General features: G+C 33.8%; 1 protein-coding gene across 1 annotated transcript in view; it reads left to right on the forward strand.

The window, feature by feature from the left end:
* TMPRSS15 (transmembrane serine protease 15) overlaps window positions 1-16,635 on the forward strand; it is a 135,118-nt gene that overhangs the window by 38,520 nt on the left and 79,963 nt on the right. Inside the window, exons 7-10 of the mRNA XM_045389191.3 lie at window positions 264-372; window positions 3,837-3,943; window positions 9,728-9,868; window positions 10,538-10,687. Coding sequence (XP_045245126.2) covers window positions 264-372; window positions 3,837-3,943; window positions 9,728-9,868; window positions 10,538-10,687 — 507 coding nt within the window. The remainder of the gene's footprint in view (window positions 1-263; window positions 373-3,836; window positions 3,944-9,727; window positions 9,869-10,537; window positions 10,688-16,635) is intronic.

The following is a 16,635-nucleotide window of genomic DNA, read 5'->3' on the forward strand; positions in this document are numbered from 1 at the left end:
AAAGAAAGAAAGAAAGAAAGAAAGAGAAAGAAAGAAAGAGAAGAAAGCAAAGAAAGAAAGAATTTTTCTAAAATACTTCAGGATAGGATGTGTACTAGTATTTAAAAATGGCTAATAGGTTTTCAACATGAAATCTTATTATCATTTCAATTTTATAAAATAGCCTTGTACAGATTCTGCCATGAATATTCTGTGAAATGTTTTGCAGCCAATTTGAATCCCAAGATTGTTTTTGTCTAACATTAATTGGCATCGTTTTGCAGGCACAGTTTGTGATGGAAGATTTTTGTTAACTGGATCATCTGGGTCTTTCCAGGCTACTCATTATCCAAAACCTTCTGAATCAAGTGTTGTCTGCCAGTGGATCATATGGTAATACAAGATCTTATGTTTTCTGTTCTTAAGTCATAAAGTGTTTTTCTGATGCAACGTCTTATTGTTTTCAGTACTTTTTTAAAGAGTTATTGTTTTCATTAAGTATGAAGCAAAAACCTCCCAACTGAAAAATTGTACCAAAGATTATACTATCATTTTTAACCTTTTACAAAGGCATTCTGTCCTATGAACAATACTGTCTAATAAATGGGGTCATCTCATTGGGTTCTGAAGCAAGTTTATTTTTCTGTGGTGCACATTGATCACGTGCTGCCAGGCAAACAACACACATGTAGGGCGTGTATCATGAGAAGTAGAATTTCACATCACCTGCATTTGTCTATAAAATATATCCTTTCTTATTTCGCCACTGACTTTGTGGAGATCTCTAAAGGTGTGATTCAGTTACAGCAGATTAAGAGCAGGGAACAGCCTCTATGTATGTCTTTCTTGCTATATCTCGAATGACATTTGGATCAGTCAATATATATTTCACCTCCATATTCTTAATTCAATTAACCAATCATGATGATAATCAAAATAATCAGGCTGCTGATAGCTGATCTATCTTAATGTTTACCTAAGCATTTTCATAGACAAGGAACACCTTAAGTTCCTTCCGGATATTCCAAGGAAAAAAGAATTTGTACTCACATAAATATAAGAGATCTTGAAATAAACTTATTTAAACTCTTAAAAGTAGGACTTCTTATAGCTTTAAATATGTTAACATGCAATGTAAGTCTCCAATGAAAACTTGCTTATTAAAATGCTGAATATTTCCCCAACAGAGCATGCAGAATGAGTGCTCCATTGAATTCACTATGAAAAATTATATTCTAATTAATTCATTTGTACTAATAGCCAGATGGGATTATGGTTTACTGGTCTGACCTATAGTGTTATTTTAATCATTGTGATGACTCACTAGAAAACTACGGCAATCAATATAATAGCTGATTAAAGAAAGTTAAAAGTCGGAGCCTCAGGTTCTTGCCAAACAGTATGAAATGGCTGCTTATTTCTTCCATCTCTGTCTTTTCCAGCTTGACTCCAGATTCCCTAAAGGTCTCACCAGCAGGCTCACTCCCTCGGTCTTTAAACTGACTTAACAGAGGCAGAATTTAAACAGCTTCAAACTGAGCTTTACTTTCCTTCTCTGTCTAAGCTGGGATGATCTTCTGCTCCCTCATCTTGATCCCCTCACCTCTGCCTGTGGTTACCAGACACGTCTTATAGTAGCCATGAGTATAACATCTCCTGCATTTACCTAACATGCTTCAAGGGCCCTCAAACCTAAGCACTCATCATAATCGCCCTTGGAGCTTCTCAAAATACACATTCCAGAATACACTCCGGGACTGCTCAATCTGATACTCAGGGCTGAAGTCCATATGTTTGTGGTTTGGGTTTTTTTGGTTGTTTTTTTTAATAACCCACCACCATTCTAACTTTATCTCCCTTGCAGCAAACACAGGTCAGGTTCAGAAATCTGAGTTTCTGCTTAGTTGTCTTTTAATGCTGCCCTGATAGTAGCTGCCATTTCACTAACACCATCCCCACTACTTGAAGACTAAACTTCAACCCTGAAGTCCAGCCCACTGGCCGTAATTATAGTATGGTGTTTGATCAACCTGAGGTCTTGCCACAAATGGACAGTTCTCAACAATGACTTCTAGATTTTCAAATATTTGCTAAACTCTGTGAAGAATGTCCTTGATTGCCTTATTGGCCACATTACTACTGGTGGTGAACCTAAAAACCAGTCTTGCCATGTCCCTGCCTGTAGGCCTTTCTCACTCAGTATCCTCTAGGGCCAGAGTCAGAGGCCAGGTCACTTCTCAGGGCTCCTGCTTGGCCTTGGAAACTAAATCTCTTAAGTATTACCAGCCCTTTTAATCCTTTCCTGGGTCCATTTGCAGATGATCTAGCCAACCTCATGCCAAAGGAGGCTTAGATATTTTCACCCATACACACTTTTATTTCTTTCAGCCATCTCCCTTCCAAGGAGTTCAGAGAAACTTGGTACTTACAAAGCACTTGGAGGAGTTACTTACATTTCTGATTATAACACTTTAATAAGACAGTGGAGTTGTAAGTAGAGGTTTCACTAAGTCTCCTCTCTCTGAAACTATTATCTGAAAATGAAAATAGTTTAAATGTCAAATTTAAATTTTCTGATGAACCTGTCACACTTTTCCTTCTATGCTCTTATACCGGCAGCTAGATACAATATTTTTTATATCAATAGCATGCACTAGTTTCTACAAAGTATTAGATAATATAGGAATGAATGAATTAATCCCTGTCCTTGAGTCATATAAATTGTTAGGAAAGACATTTAAGTATGTAAATAACAATTTAACTGTCATACAATCAAGCTGTCACCTTGATGGTGTGAGCAATATACATGAATTGGAAATTTTAACGTAATTAAAATGTTCATACTACCCAAAGTGATGTACAGATTGAATGCAAACCCTATAAAATACTGATGGCAGTTTTTACAGAAATAGAAAAATAAAATCCAAAAATGTATATAGAATCACTACAAAACCTGAATAGCCAAAACAAACTTGAAAAGATAACAAACCTGGGGTCTCACACTTCCTGATTTCAAAATGTATTACAAAGCTGTAGTAATCAAAACTGTAACGTACTGGCAAAAAGACAAACACGTAGACAGAAAGAATAGAAAGCCCACAATAAAGCCTCACATATATGATCAAATGATCTTCCACGAGGGTGCTAAGACAACATAAAGGGAAAAGGATAGTCTTTTCCACAAATGACACTGAGAAGACCTGAAATGGTGCAGCTGCTATGGAGAACAGTGTGCGGGTTCCTAAAAAAATGAAAAATAGAATTCACATATGATCCAGCATTCCCAATTCTGAATATTTATCTCAATGAAATATCTGCACTCCCATGTTCATTTCAGCATTAGTTACAATAACCCAAAGGTAAAAAGAACCTGAATGCCTATCATCTGATGATTGAACAAAGGAAATGTGATATATATATGAATATTAGTCATAAAGAAGGAAATTTTGTATATGATACAACATAGAAGAACCTTGAGAACATTGTACTAAGTGAAATAAGCAGTCACAGAGAGATAAATACTGCATGAATTCATTTACTTGAAGCATAGAAAGTAGTTAAACTCATGGAAATGAGAGGAGAATGGTGGTTGCCAAGGACTGGTAGGACTAAGCAATGGGGGAGTTGTCATTCACTGATACAGAGTTTCAGTCCTGCAAGTTAAAGAATTCTCGAGATCTGCTGTACATCATTGTGTTCATAATTGGCAATACTGCACTGTACACTTAAAAATTTAAGAGGGTAGATATCGTATTACGTGGTGTTCACCACAAGAAAACACATACAACTTCTAGAATGCATTAAGAAATATGACAACTGTTAAAAATGTGGTAATCTATTTTTTGCTTTTAATTTAGTGTAAACCAAGGACTTTCTATTAAACTGAGCTTCGATCATTTTAATATATATTATACAGATACATTAAATATTTATGAAGGTGTAGGATCAAGCAAGATTTTAAGAGGTAAGTTGAAGCAAATATACAATTACTTATAAAAATGAAAATATGTGGGTAAATTTTTGGAGTGGTATGTTTTCCCTTTGATTTTGAAGTGAATATGGACTTGAAACTTATAAAACTAAAAAAAAATTGCTTCTCATTATAAAAATTAGAAAATTAGTGCTCTACATGTCTTCATAATAAAACAGTTACGTTTTAACATCATCCTCTTCTAATTGATATCTTAAAAATTATGTGAAACTTGTCAAATGGTTATAATTATCAATTTGGTTACCATACATTGTTTAAATGTTAGTCCCTATTAACCAAATTCAGTCTCTGAAAATTACTATTCTGTTTTCTCTGCATTGCATAGGTTATAAACCCACAAAGGTTCTGTTATTTTTTATGTTCATCCTGCTCCTCGTTCTCCTGCAGGCTAATACTAATAAAGTGGCTAAAACATTGTCTAGCCAAGAAGGTAGACTAAGTAAATGATAGATGTGGATGGATGGTATTGTGACTATACAACCATTTATCGTTACACATGGATGGGGCTGGAAGCTGAAAAGAGGGCAGGGAATGCCCTAGTAATATACATCTGTTCATGCCCCTTTGTTCTCCCTGTCCCCAAAATGCACAGACCTATTCACAGTAACCAGTGAAATTAGGGGCAAAATTCCAGGAGGAAATCAGTGAGGATGAGGTAGAGAATGCGGAAATGAAGCCGAGGGAATAACTAGTTTTCCTCGCCTGTTGGAGAAATAGTTAAGTGTCGAGCTAAGATAAGGTTGGTGACATGTGTGATTAAATTTTACACAATAACTTTGTGTTAAGAACCTCGCCTCTCAAATTTTATTTGTGGGCAATGAAAAGTGAATCCTACTGAATAATTTTTTACAGATTTAATGATTTGAGAAATATGTAAGCATATGCTAATAATATCTCATTTTTATTAGGTGTTGACGTGTGATATTCTACTGAATAATCAATGTGCATTTTCTTATTTAACATTTTCAAGAAACCTGCAAAATATGTTTTACAGAAGAGTAAAATGAGGTCTAATATATTAAATTACCATAAGTCCACAGTGTTGGAGGCAGAAATCAAATCCCAAACTCTCTGACTTGAAACATAATACAATTATTCTTTGTGCTTTAACAGCCCAAGTACACATATCATAATGAGTTTATGTAAAACATATGAACTCATGGTAAATCACATTTGCTCTTAAAAAGAATGGGCCAACCATTTCATAATCTATTTCTATACCCGACAAATGCAGTTTTTAAAAATTATTACCAACATAAATATTCACATAGGTGGACAAATAGGCTACTTCATATAAACATTTCCAAAGACTAATGTGGCATTAATAAACTTTACCATATATTTTCACTTACACTGTGTAAAGGAGTGTTGTCAGCACTTTGAGTTGACTCAATAAATGCTCTTCCAAACCAATTATGTAGGTGCTATTATCATCCCTACTATACAGAAGTTAAAATCTAAATTTGCAGAGGTTGGGGGCTGAATAAGTGGTAGGCATAAGATATTCTCATGTTTCTTAGCTCTTCAAATACCATGGTTTGTCTAAATATTTTCACACGATTAGGGTATCAGCAATTTGTGAATAAATTTTAAAACATTTAGCCATAGTGATGTGACTAATGGGCAATTAATTGCCATAAGAATGTAATGAGAAACTGAATATCCAAGCAGAAAATATCTATGAATGTGTAGTTACATTATAACAGGTAGTTGCTTAATTTTAAGGTATTCAGAATAATAATTTATTTTAAAGTTTTGAAAATTAAATATTTTAATTATAATCCGAAAATGTGAGAAAGTGTATTGGGTGTTAAATTTTCAAATTAAAAATTCTAACTTTTTCGAAGAAAACTAATAATACCTTACCATTGGTACCTAGCACAAAGTCTGGTGTATTGCAAAAACTCAAGGTTTATCTGAATTTACACCAACTGGGATATATTTCTATCATATGGTATTATAGTATATAATCAATGGAGACAAGCAGTATTTCCCATAACTGTAAAGTTAATTTGTATGGAAATAATGCTGATACTTTCATTCTCAAGTCACAAGATCATCTTTCCCTAAATGTTTTAGCAATTTCTTTATGTGAATTGTGCTTACAAGGTTTGCTTTCATTAAATTCCAATTCAAAATATATAATCTCAAATGCTGTTATTATTTGTACACTATTGGAAATATATAAATTTTTTACTTAGGGTAAGTGGGATTATATAGAGACAATATAAGAAATTATCTTCGTAAAATAGTTGTTATATACCTGATTAGGGACAAATCAGCATAAACAAACCCTAAAGGCATTTTTTCCATCATTTTAACCTACAGTTGTGATGCAAAAGTTCTTTAACTGCTAAAAAGTGTCAGGGAAATATAGACATGCATAAAGTGATAGTGCAATCTTCAAATAATCTTGAAAATTGAAGTAAATCAAAATGGAGTGCTGGGAAAGTTATTTCAAAAGTGTTTTCTTTAAGTTGCAATGATGAAGGTATAATATTAAATTCAATGGTTATAATAATTATTAATACTTCATGTGAAAGGAGTAGAAGATGGTGAGTGAGCTTACTTAATTTAGTGTTCAGAAAAATCTATAAATGTTTTTATGCATCTTCAAAGAAAGACAACAAAAATGCCTGGGTTAGCACACTGAAGACAGTTTCAAAATGCTTAGCCCAGGAATTGTGTTTCTGAGTGCATAGTTGTTACGCCATTCTTTGTATCTCAAGTGCTTAGCTGGTATTCCATTCCCACAGGACTGCTGACAATATATTTCTAATACATTGTATAAGGCCATGCTTATCCTGAGGCACACAGAAGTGTGAATAGCTATAGCCAAAGCTATGTAATAAACATAGTGTATATTCCTGAATTGTCAACTTATCCTACAACAAAAATAATAACACTGCATATATGGAATTAAACAATAGAGGCAAATATTATTCAAAGTAAAGCATTTTTAATACATTTTATGCTTTTATTAGGACACTTTTATGTATACTCAGAAGTACCCATTAACTCACTTCTGTTGACAGGGGTACATTATGTGGAAAAATTTATTTTAGCAAGCACTAGGTTTGCTTAAGTCATCCCTTCCAGAAATTATCAAAGATTCCCCAATCATAGTGCCTGGCAAAATTAAAGATTCCTTCTTCAGTACCCCCATAGCATTTTCCCCTTATATAATAATTTTATGGTTATTTAATAACTCACCAATACAAATTATTCTAATAGAGGAAACTGGTTATTTCTTTTCTATGTCATCAGCACTTGACCCCAGACCAAATTCTTAGTGGGCACTCACTAAGATGTGTTGAATATATTAGAAATTCTTTTATAATAAAGATGGTACTCTAGTCGCCGCATTTTCACTCTTATAAATTGGATAATATAAGTAGTTTGAACTAGGTCTGTTGAATCATATTCTGTAGAAAGTTGGTCTTCCCTGTCCATTGCCCTCTTTCCAAATTCGCCACATCTGTATCATATTTCTCTCTTCTTTCACAAAACCTATTCACCAGAGCCTTTGCTGTTAGTAGACAAATGATGAGTTAATTCACATTTAAGAGTGACTGCTTGATCAGTCTATGCAAATTAACATCCATAAAAGTTTTGTATTTTTAATAGAAGATGTTGGATTTTCTTAAGGAATGTCTAAAAATTTATTTTATCAGTTATGATATACTAGGAAAAAAGGCATCCTTTAAAAGATATTAGGTAATTGTTTTTATTCTTTCAACACAAACCCTGTCTCTTTTATGTAGGCAAATTCTATTACTGTTTACTCACATCTTGATATATGCCCTCAAATATTGATTAAAAATCTCCTATGCTTTGATACAATGACAGAGGCACAGAAAGCATTAAGTCATAATCTCACCCTTTTCAAGGTTTACAACCTAGTTGGTGAGATGGAGAAGCAAAAGATAGAATTTACTGAGCATTTAGTGTATACCAGTCACTGTCTTACATGAGAATTACTTTTACCCCTTATCACAAATCTTCATGGGAAAAAGTTGTTACACTACAGAAGAAAGGCACAGACAAGTCTAGTAAGACATGGAACCAAGACTCAATCAAATACTGATGCTGGAGCCCCTGCTCTTAACCACTACCCTCCACTACTCCCTGGATTTGTAAGATACATGGCTTTCACTGGATCTGTAGTCCTGGGACTCTTATTAGACAAGGAGACTTTAAGACTATCTGATGAAAGTTTTATAAAATCTCTACAGACACATATTCTACACCATTTTAGGAGGTTTGCATGTATCTCTGAAGCAGGTTAATGGAACTCAAGGTAAGCTCCTGGACTTTTTAGACTAGCACAATTCTGTTAGATATCATGAGAATCCAACACACTATGAAATCCAACACACTAAGGGTGTGGTTGAACCACCAGCCACATTCAAAGCCAACCAGAAGCCATTGTCCAAGACAATTCCATTGCCATGGAATAAAAAGCAAAAAGGAGGCAGATAGGTTTAAAGTTTCTAGAATGTTCACATCCCTTAAGTGACTAACACTTATGAACTCCAAAGGTTTTCAATATGAGAAGTATTTAACTTACAAAGGTGTGCATGCTGCCATGATGACAGTCTAAATAATAGTTCTTCATGAAAAAGCATTGAATTCATGGCACACATTTTGGGGAAAAACATTAAGATGTGAATCAATGCTTGTTCATGAGGTCCTTTCTATTAGATTATATTGAAATTACATTGTATGTATCACATTGTTTCCTAATTACTACATAATCACAGGATATCTAATCATTCATAAAAGTGTCTCTTTTCAGAACTCAATGTTAAATAACTCACTGTTATTTATGCTAATGGATGGATTGTTTGTTAACACTTTTTTTTATTATCACCTCCACTAAGAAACCATTTCAGGCCTTGTTTTTTTCTAACTACCCCTCGTGAAAGTCTAATATTTCATATATACTATATTCTGTGGATCTGTTCATGGACTGTGGGTATATCTGAGCTTTACTCAATTGAAAACAAAAACTGTTTTTCTCCCTCAGAACCAATTTTCACCCCCCTAGAGGCAAGATCACCCCCTTTGAAAATGTATGTGATGTACATTTTCATAAAAGCAAATTTTATAGAACAATGATTTTGTAAAGCATAATATGAAAACTTTTAATAACCCAAGTACCATACTAACTCTTGACAATCAAAAATGAAAAATAAATCCCCTAAGTAGTTTATACTCAAGACAGACAAATGCTACAATCAATATAAAATGCTGTAGAAACAATCTTAAGTCACCTGGTATTATTTTGAGATCTTATAGTTACAAGTATAAAGAACCAAAGAATACTCTTTTGTTTCTATTATTTTACCCAGATTAAGCCCTTGTGAGTGTGACACAGTAAATACCTGATGAAGCTAAGTTGACTTTAATTTTTAAAACTGCTTAACTGGTGTTTCTTAGACTAACTTTGTCAGTAAATGAATGCATCTTTTCTATGTATATATAGTGTATAAATCTAACAATTAAAAATTTAAAATACCTTTTTTATCAAACCATAAATATGTAAAATAATTTGAGGCTTTCTAATGTTTGAGAGAAGAGATATTTCAGTTAAAATAAAGGTAAGACTAATGCTTTTAGTTAACTCGGTGGTATCAGATAGATATTTGGATAGATAAACTGATAAACTGATAGTTCAGTAGATGGACTGATGGATGGATAGATAGATGAACAGATAGATATATACATATAACAGTTGTTTGTTTTATTTTGCAGCTTCTATTTGGGAAACTAATCCTGGCACAATAAGAATTTTTTCCAACCAAGTTACTGCCACTTTTCTTATAGAATCTGATGAAAGTGATTATGTTGGCTTTAATGTAACATATACTGCATTTAACAGCAGTGAGCTTAATAGTAAGTATTATTTATTTTCAGCTTTTTAATTTTTAGATGCTTTAATGTTATAATGGAATTTTAAAGGTAGCAGAATCTAAAATTTTCATGATGTAAGTTTTATAATGAGTATCTTGTATGTGCGTCTTTCTCTTCTTAGAACTCAAAAAGAAATGAGAAATTGGAAAATGGTTTACATTTTTCAAAGGAATCAAATAACCAATTTGAGAAAACTTATAAATCACTGTAAAATCAAATTAAAATTTTATTTGCTGCAAGCATTGCAAGTTACAAAATACTAGCATAAAACTATTTCAGAGAAAATTCTACATAAACTTAATTTGGATCAAGCTATTAAATTTAGTAACAGGAGAGAGAAAAATATGGAACAAAGTTTTTGTGGGTGAACCAATGGAGACAAAATGTAAAACTTAAAAAACAAGAAACTTATATTTGCTAATACCCTGACAGAGTATAGGAAATGTATTAATTTAACACACTTGGCAATAAAAAGCTGTTTTAAAAAAACTAAATAGAATGCAACAGAGTTAAGATTAACAAAAAAATGATTTTGTGCATACCACTGAAGTATAAGCTATATAAGGTTAGATTATTTTCAATACAATCTAATACAACTACTCACATTGTGGACTAAATTTGTTTTTTATTCTTCCTTTTTTTCATTCACAGATTATGAGAAAATTAATTGTAACTTTGAGGATGGCTTTTGTTTCTGGGTCCAGGATCTAAATGATGATAATGAATGGGAAAGAATTCAGGGAAGCACCTTTCCTCCTTTTACTGGACCCAATTTTGACCACACTTTTGGCAATGCTTCAGGTATAATTCATTTAATTCAGAAGTCAAAAGGATTTTAATTCATAAATCAAAAAGAAAGAGATATGTGTTGTTCTGCAGTGTAAAGTGAGCAGTATTAAATGCAAAAGTCTTTTTGGATTTTTAAAAAATTGAGTTAATTAAATGAAAAATGGTAACCAAACAGGCAAGTAAAAGTGAGTGTGTTTCAAGAAATATATTGGTTTACCCTATATATTTGCAAAATGTTGAAAAGTACACAGAGGCCATTAGAGACAAGACTAGGTTGTCATCTTAGACTTGCCACTTATTATTAACTAAGTAGACTTGTGTGAAGCAATTAATTTTTCTGGAGTTTGGTCTATTTTGTCTTAATTTCATTTTCTGATTGTACATTGCTAGTGCACAGAAATAAAATGGATTTTTGTATATTGATCTTAGACCCAGCAGCAGCCTTGCTGAATTTGTTTATTAGCTCTGATGTTTCTTTAAAGAATTCCTTAGCATTTTCAACATACAAGATTGCATTATCTTGAAACAAAGATAGATTTGCTGCTTCTGGGAAGCCCTATGGAAGTCTGATTCTAAAGCACGATAATAGGGCAGGGTTGTGACTTCCAAGTACGGTTTTCATCTGAATGAGACATTCGAATTGATGTCAGGTGGAAATATTAGAGACAATAATATTTTGCTTAGAAACTAGAAATCGTGGTGAAATATTAGAAACTAAGGAACTTGTAGTGAGAAAATCAGTCATGAAAGTCTTGGAACACATATTCATAATACCAAATATAATCACTGAAATAAGAGTTACAAATCTTAGAAGGAACATGTAAGGAAAATTTAAAAAAAAAACAGTCAAAATTGAGCATTTATATAATTGTCTTAAGCAAAATTCATCCTATAATATGACTTGCTGATAGGTTACTGATGAGAATACTATTCCATTCAGGCAAATAAATGTTAAAAGCCACCTCTAACCAGCCATGGTTCTAGGCATTAAGGATACAGACCACATACAGTAACTTCCACAGTCTGTTCCAAACCTCCAAGTTGAAATGTTTTTTTCCTTTAAATATTCTAAGCACCGCTTCTGTTTTTCCTATCACATAGCATTATATTTACTCAGTTATTTGTTTCTTTTTACCACAGTGTTCTTTTCAGGAACAAAAACCTAGTCTCTTTTGTCTTTGAATTAATAGGGCATGTATTAGTCCATTTTCACACTGCCATAAAGAAATACCCGAGACTAGGTAATTTATAAAGGGAAGAGGTTTAATTGACTCACAGTTCTACATGGCTGGGGAGGTCTCAGGAAACTTACAATCATGGCGGAAGGCAAAGCAGACACATCTTACATGGCTGCAGGCAAGAGACAGTGAGTGTGTATAGGAAGAAATGTCAAACACATATAAAACCATCAGATCTTGTGGGAACTCACCATTACGAGAACAGCATTGGAGAAATTGCCGCTGTGATCCCATCACTCCCACCAGGTCCCACCCTCAACACATGGGGATTATGTAGATTACAACTGGAGATGAGATTTGGGTGGAGAACACAGAGCCAAACCGTATCAGACATTCTCAGTGCATGAATCTAATTGACAGGCAAAATTATTTTTGAACATGTAAATAAATATCTACAACTTTGACTCAAGTAATTTCTGAGTAAGTTATTGACTGAATAAAATAGTTTCTAAAGTAAACAAAAATTCTAAGCACATTGACATTGCAATTTGTTATTAATGGCCACTTCTATTACAAACATAAATATTCCTGATTTTAAGACCTGAAAATTAAGTGGTTGATTTAATATCAATTGTGAGTGACGTTTAGTTAAAGAACTTTAAAGTGTTAAATTTTTTCAAGAAAGAAATATATCTGACTAATCCTACTTCTTTAGAGAATGATATCCCTAGAATATTATAATATGGTTCATCACACTATTTCAACTTAATAAAATTAATTTTTAGTAAAAGTGATTACTTTTAATATATTTCAGAGTCATCAGTAAAAGCCCCTTCAAATTTATTATTTTGTTCTTTTATTTAAGAAGCATTTATTGAGGCCTCATTCAAGTCATTCAGAATATATCTGTGAACAAAATAAACCAGATTTTCTGCTCTCATGAAGCATAAATTATAGCAAGAAAAAAACAGAAAATAGGAAATGTACATATATAAAGTAATTAATTGTTTCTTGGTGTATTAAATGTAAATAAGTACTTTGGGAAAATGTGAAGCTTTGTAAGAGGATGGGGAGGGTGGGGCTAAGATGCTATTACAAATTAAAAGAAGATGATCAGTTAGTCTCATTGAAAGAGTGACACTTGAATCAAAACTGTAAGGAACTGAAAGAATTAGCCACACAGATTATTCCAGGCAGAGGCAACATGACTGGTCTATTGGAAGATAGTTTGTGCAAGGGCAAGAGTGTTGAAAAGAGACTGGTAGAAGGCCATTGCCTAACTAGAGAAGAGGTCATGAGACTCAGATCAGTGGGAGCAGATGTGGTGAGAAAAGGCCAAATTCTGAATATGTTTTTTAACTGAAGCCAACAGAATCCAGTTAAATGAGTCACCAGTGTGGACCTTTGCATTAAAAAATGTGCTGTATGTAAATGGCCAACTCCATAAGACAAAAATGTTTAGTCCTAAAAATGATGACATGAATGCTTTCATACATAATTAATCTTATTTGAATAAGTTATTTCCCAGAGCCTGATTCTCCATGGAAAAATCACTAATTGCACAGCTGAAAACTAACCCCTACGTGATAATCACCCCACTTCTCTGAAGGGGTCTGGGCTAAAACAGTCAAATAATCTGATTTTTTTTTCTCTTTACTGTAATAAAAAAAAATTTCTACCACACTTGGATAAGAGTAGTTAGAGGAAAGTGCAAAAAGCATTTATATCTATTGACTATGACAGATACCTTTTATGTAGTTGAAATCTTTGATGTTCAAATTATCATTTTTCTACTTTTATGTCATCCTAATAAGAGATAAGATAACTCCACTGATATCTGAAGAGTATAAATACATTACAGGGGAAAATGGTATCGCCTTGCCAACAGATTAAATAACTAAGGAAATAAGATGAAATTGGACAAAGTGAAACGGGTTGAATGTCAAGTGGAGGTTTTACATAGCTGGGTCTCAAATGAAGTCTCAGGAGAAAGAGGAGTAGCAGGAGTTATTTAAAATTAGACGAGTCATATAACGAGGACAGGTGATAGGGTTTAATAGGTCCTCTCCAACTCTCATACCTGTGATTTCATAATCAACCAGTCATTCCTCTCCAAAGGGCATTTTCTTCTAGCTTGCTTTTTTATGTGTCAGAACATCCTATCTCTGAAATGAAAGAGAATTAAATATTTCTCAGTGTTCCTCTTATCCAGGCAGGTTTGTTGTTTGTGTTGTGGTTTTGTTCTTTGCCTTTACCTTAAGTGACAGAAAAGACTAAATGAAACAGACAAACTTTGAGTTAATACTGCTTTAGGTAAGAACACCTAAGGCTCTTAACTTTTCTAGTCCTTCTGAAGAACTGTCTCCTGGTGCAGCAATGGCTTCTAAATCTCTGTGTTGTCAACAGTCAGGGTTTCTCTGTACCTCTTAGAAGCAAAGGGAATTGTTGGAGAAGTATCTTGAGGTGCTCGGAAGTGGCCCATTCCTTCAGGAGGCTCAGGAAAAATGAGGTTCACAATATGTGGAAACTCCAGGAATGTAGGGGTCACAGAGGACTACATAGCTCAAATAAAATGTTTCTTTCCTTTCCTTTATCAGTGAAATTGCAGTTGTTTGTAATACTGTGGGAGGTAGTATAGTTTAGCAGTAAAAACCATTAAAATATAGACCCTGGAGTTTTAGCCAGGTTTAAATCTTAGCCCTGCCATTTAGGCAAGTTTCCTATCTTCTATTTCTGCCCCAATTCCCTTATCTGGAAAGTGGGGTTGAGGACAATAGGACCTGCCGTTAGAGGTATGTAATAAACATTAAATTGATTGCTATGTTTAGAAAAAAACTCTGAAAAATGCCTGGCACATAGGAAGTGCTATATAAATGTTAGGTATTACAACTACTTTCTTTTCATGCTGCGAAAGTGTTCAAGAAACATAAATCGGCTGTGGTACTGTTCTAAGTCATATGTTGGGGAGGAAAATAGTTACTCAGCTCAATTTTTAAAATTATATTACTTCTTTTAGATATTGACATTTAACTTAGCGTATAAACTTTTTCTAAAATAAGTGTAACTTTAATGTTTTAAAAGTAATATTTTTACTTTCTTATCTTTCCTGTGATGCTGAATTTTAGAAAATAATATACTTTCTAAAATTGATAGACTCTGACTGAATTTAGGCCATGCATCAGTCTAAGCTTTTAATAGTATTTATCTACTGGGTTCAGCTAATTTTACGTATGTACTTACAACTCATGAAACAATTTATATCAGCCTATTTCCTTCTTGAGAGGGATTTCCAGGTTCTCAGGAAGTTCTGCTATCTCTCCAGTTCCTGCTCTCTTTATATTAGATCAGCACATGCTCAGAAGTTTTGCTTTTTAATTAGGATGTTGGGTGGAGAGAGGTTAGGTTCAATTCATAAAGAGATAAGCAGGAAAAAAAATGATGGAAAGAAGTTTTAAGAAAAACCTAATCGTTCAAAAAAGAAATTCATTATATGCTTAAGAAAACAAAATGTATTCAATTTTCTGGGGCTTATGTATTTATTTAGAGACAGGATCACTCTCTGTCCCAGACTGGAGTACAATGGCATAATCATAGCTCACTGCAGCCTCAAACTCCTGGGCTCAAGAGATACTCCCGCCTCAGCCTCCTGAATAGCTGGGATCACAGGTGCATGCTATCACACCCGGCTATTTAAAAAAAAAAAAAATTATAGAGATGGGGCCTCGTTATGTTGTCAAACTCCTGGCCTCAAGTGATCTTCCTGCCTTGGACTCCCAAATTGCTGGGATTACAGATGTGAGCCACTACGGCTGGCCAATATCCTGGGTTTTAAGCTGACTGAGATTGATTCTAAGAGCTCTAGAAGACATTTCAAGGAAGTCAAGGGTTTTAAAAGAATTTATTTTTGACCATATAAATTCCCATGTGGTTATGAAAAAAAATCTCTTTAATTATTCCTTTTGTGTAGAAATTTAATAAATTTAAAAGCAAAGCAAATCTGTAATAAAAATATATTAAACAACAGACAGCTAATTCACATCAAGACAGAAAAAAAAAATAAACGAAGTGTCTTTCTTGTTCCCAAAAGTTCTAGCAAGTTGAAAAATTCACATATAAACATAAATAAAATATACAACAGGCTGGGAACAGTGGCTGATGCCTGTAATCCCAACACTTTGGGAGGCCAAGGCAGGCAGATTACCTGAGACCGGGAGTTTGAAAGCAGCCTGGTCAATATGGCGAAACTCCATCTCTACTAAAAATACAAAAATTAGCCAGCCGTGGTGGCGTGAGCCTGTAGTCCCAGCTACTCTGGAGGCTGAGGCAGGAGAAGCACTTGAACCCACAGGAGGCAGAGACTGCAGTGAACCAAGATTGGCTACTGCACTCCAGCCTAAATGACGGAATGAAACTCCATCTCAGAAAAAAAAAAAAAAATACACAACAGAATATACCGAATGAGATCAGAGAAGTACACAGTGCCACTGAGAGTTCAAAAGAAAAAGTGATCACTTTTAATTGGGAGGCTTTCTGAAGGAGATGACAATTTGATTTAAATGACCTCAAAAAATTGATAGGATTTTAACAAGGTACAATTGGAAGGGGAAGTGGAAGGATGTAAAAGAGAAAAGAAGAAGACGCAAACTGTCATAAAATTTCTAGGTGTTTGGAAATATTAACATTATCTAATTTTGCAGAAGTGCTGTATGGAAATAGATGAAGTATAAGTGCAACGGCTGGAAAATGACATTGAGGACATAACACAGGGGCCTCAAATATCAG

The sequence above is a fragment of the Macaca fascicularis genome, chromosome 3 (assembly GCF_037993035.2).
Source record: "Macaca fascicularis isolate 582-1 chromosome 3, T2T-MFA8v1.1".
Lineage (NCBI taxonomy): Eukaryota > Metazoa > Chordata > Mammalia > Primates > Cercopithecidae > Macaca > Macaca fascicularis.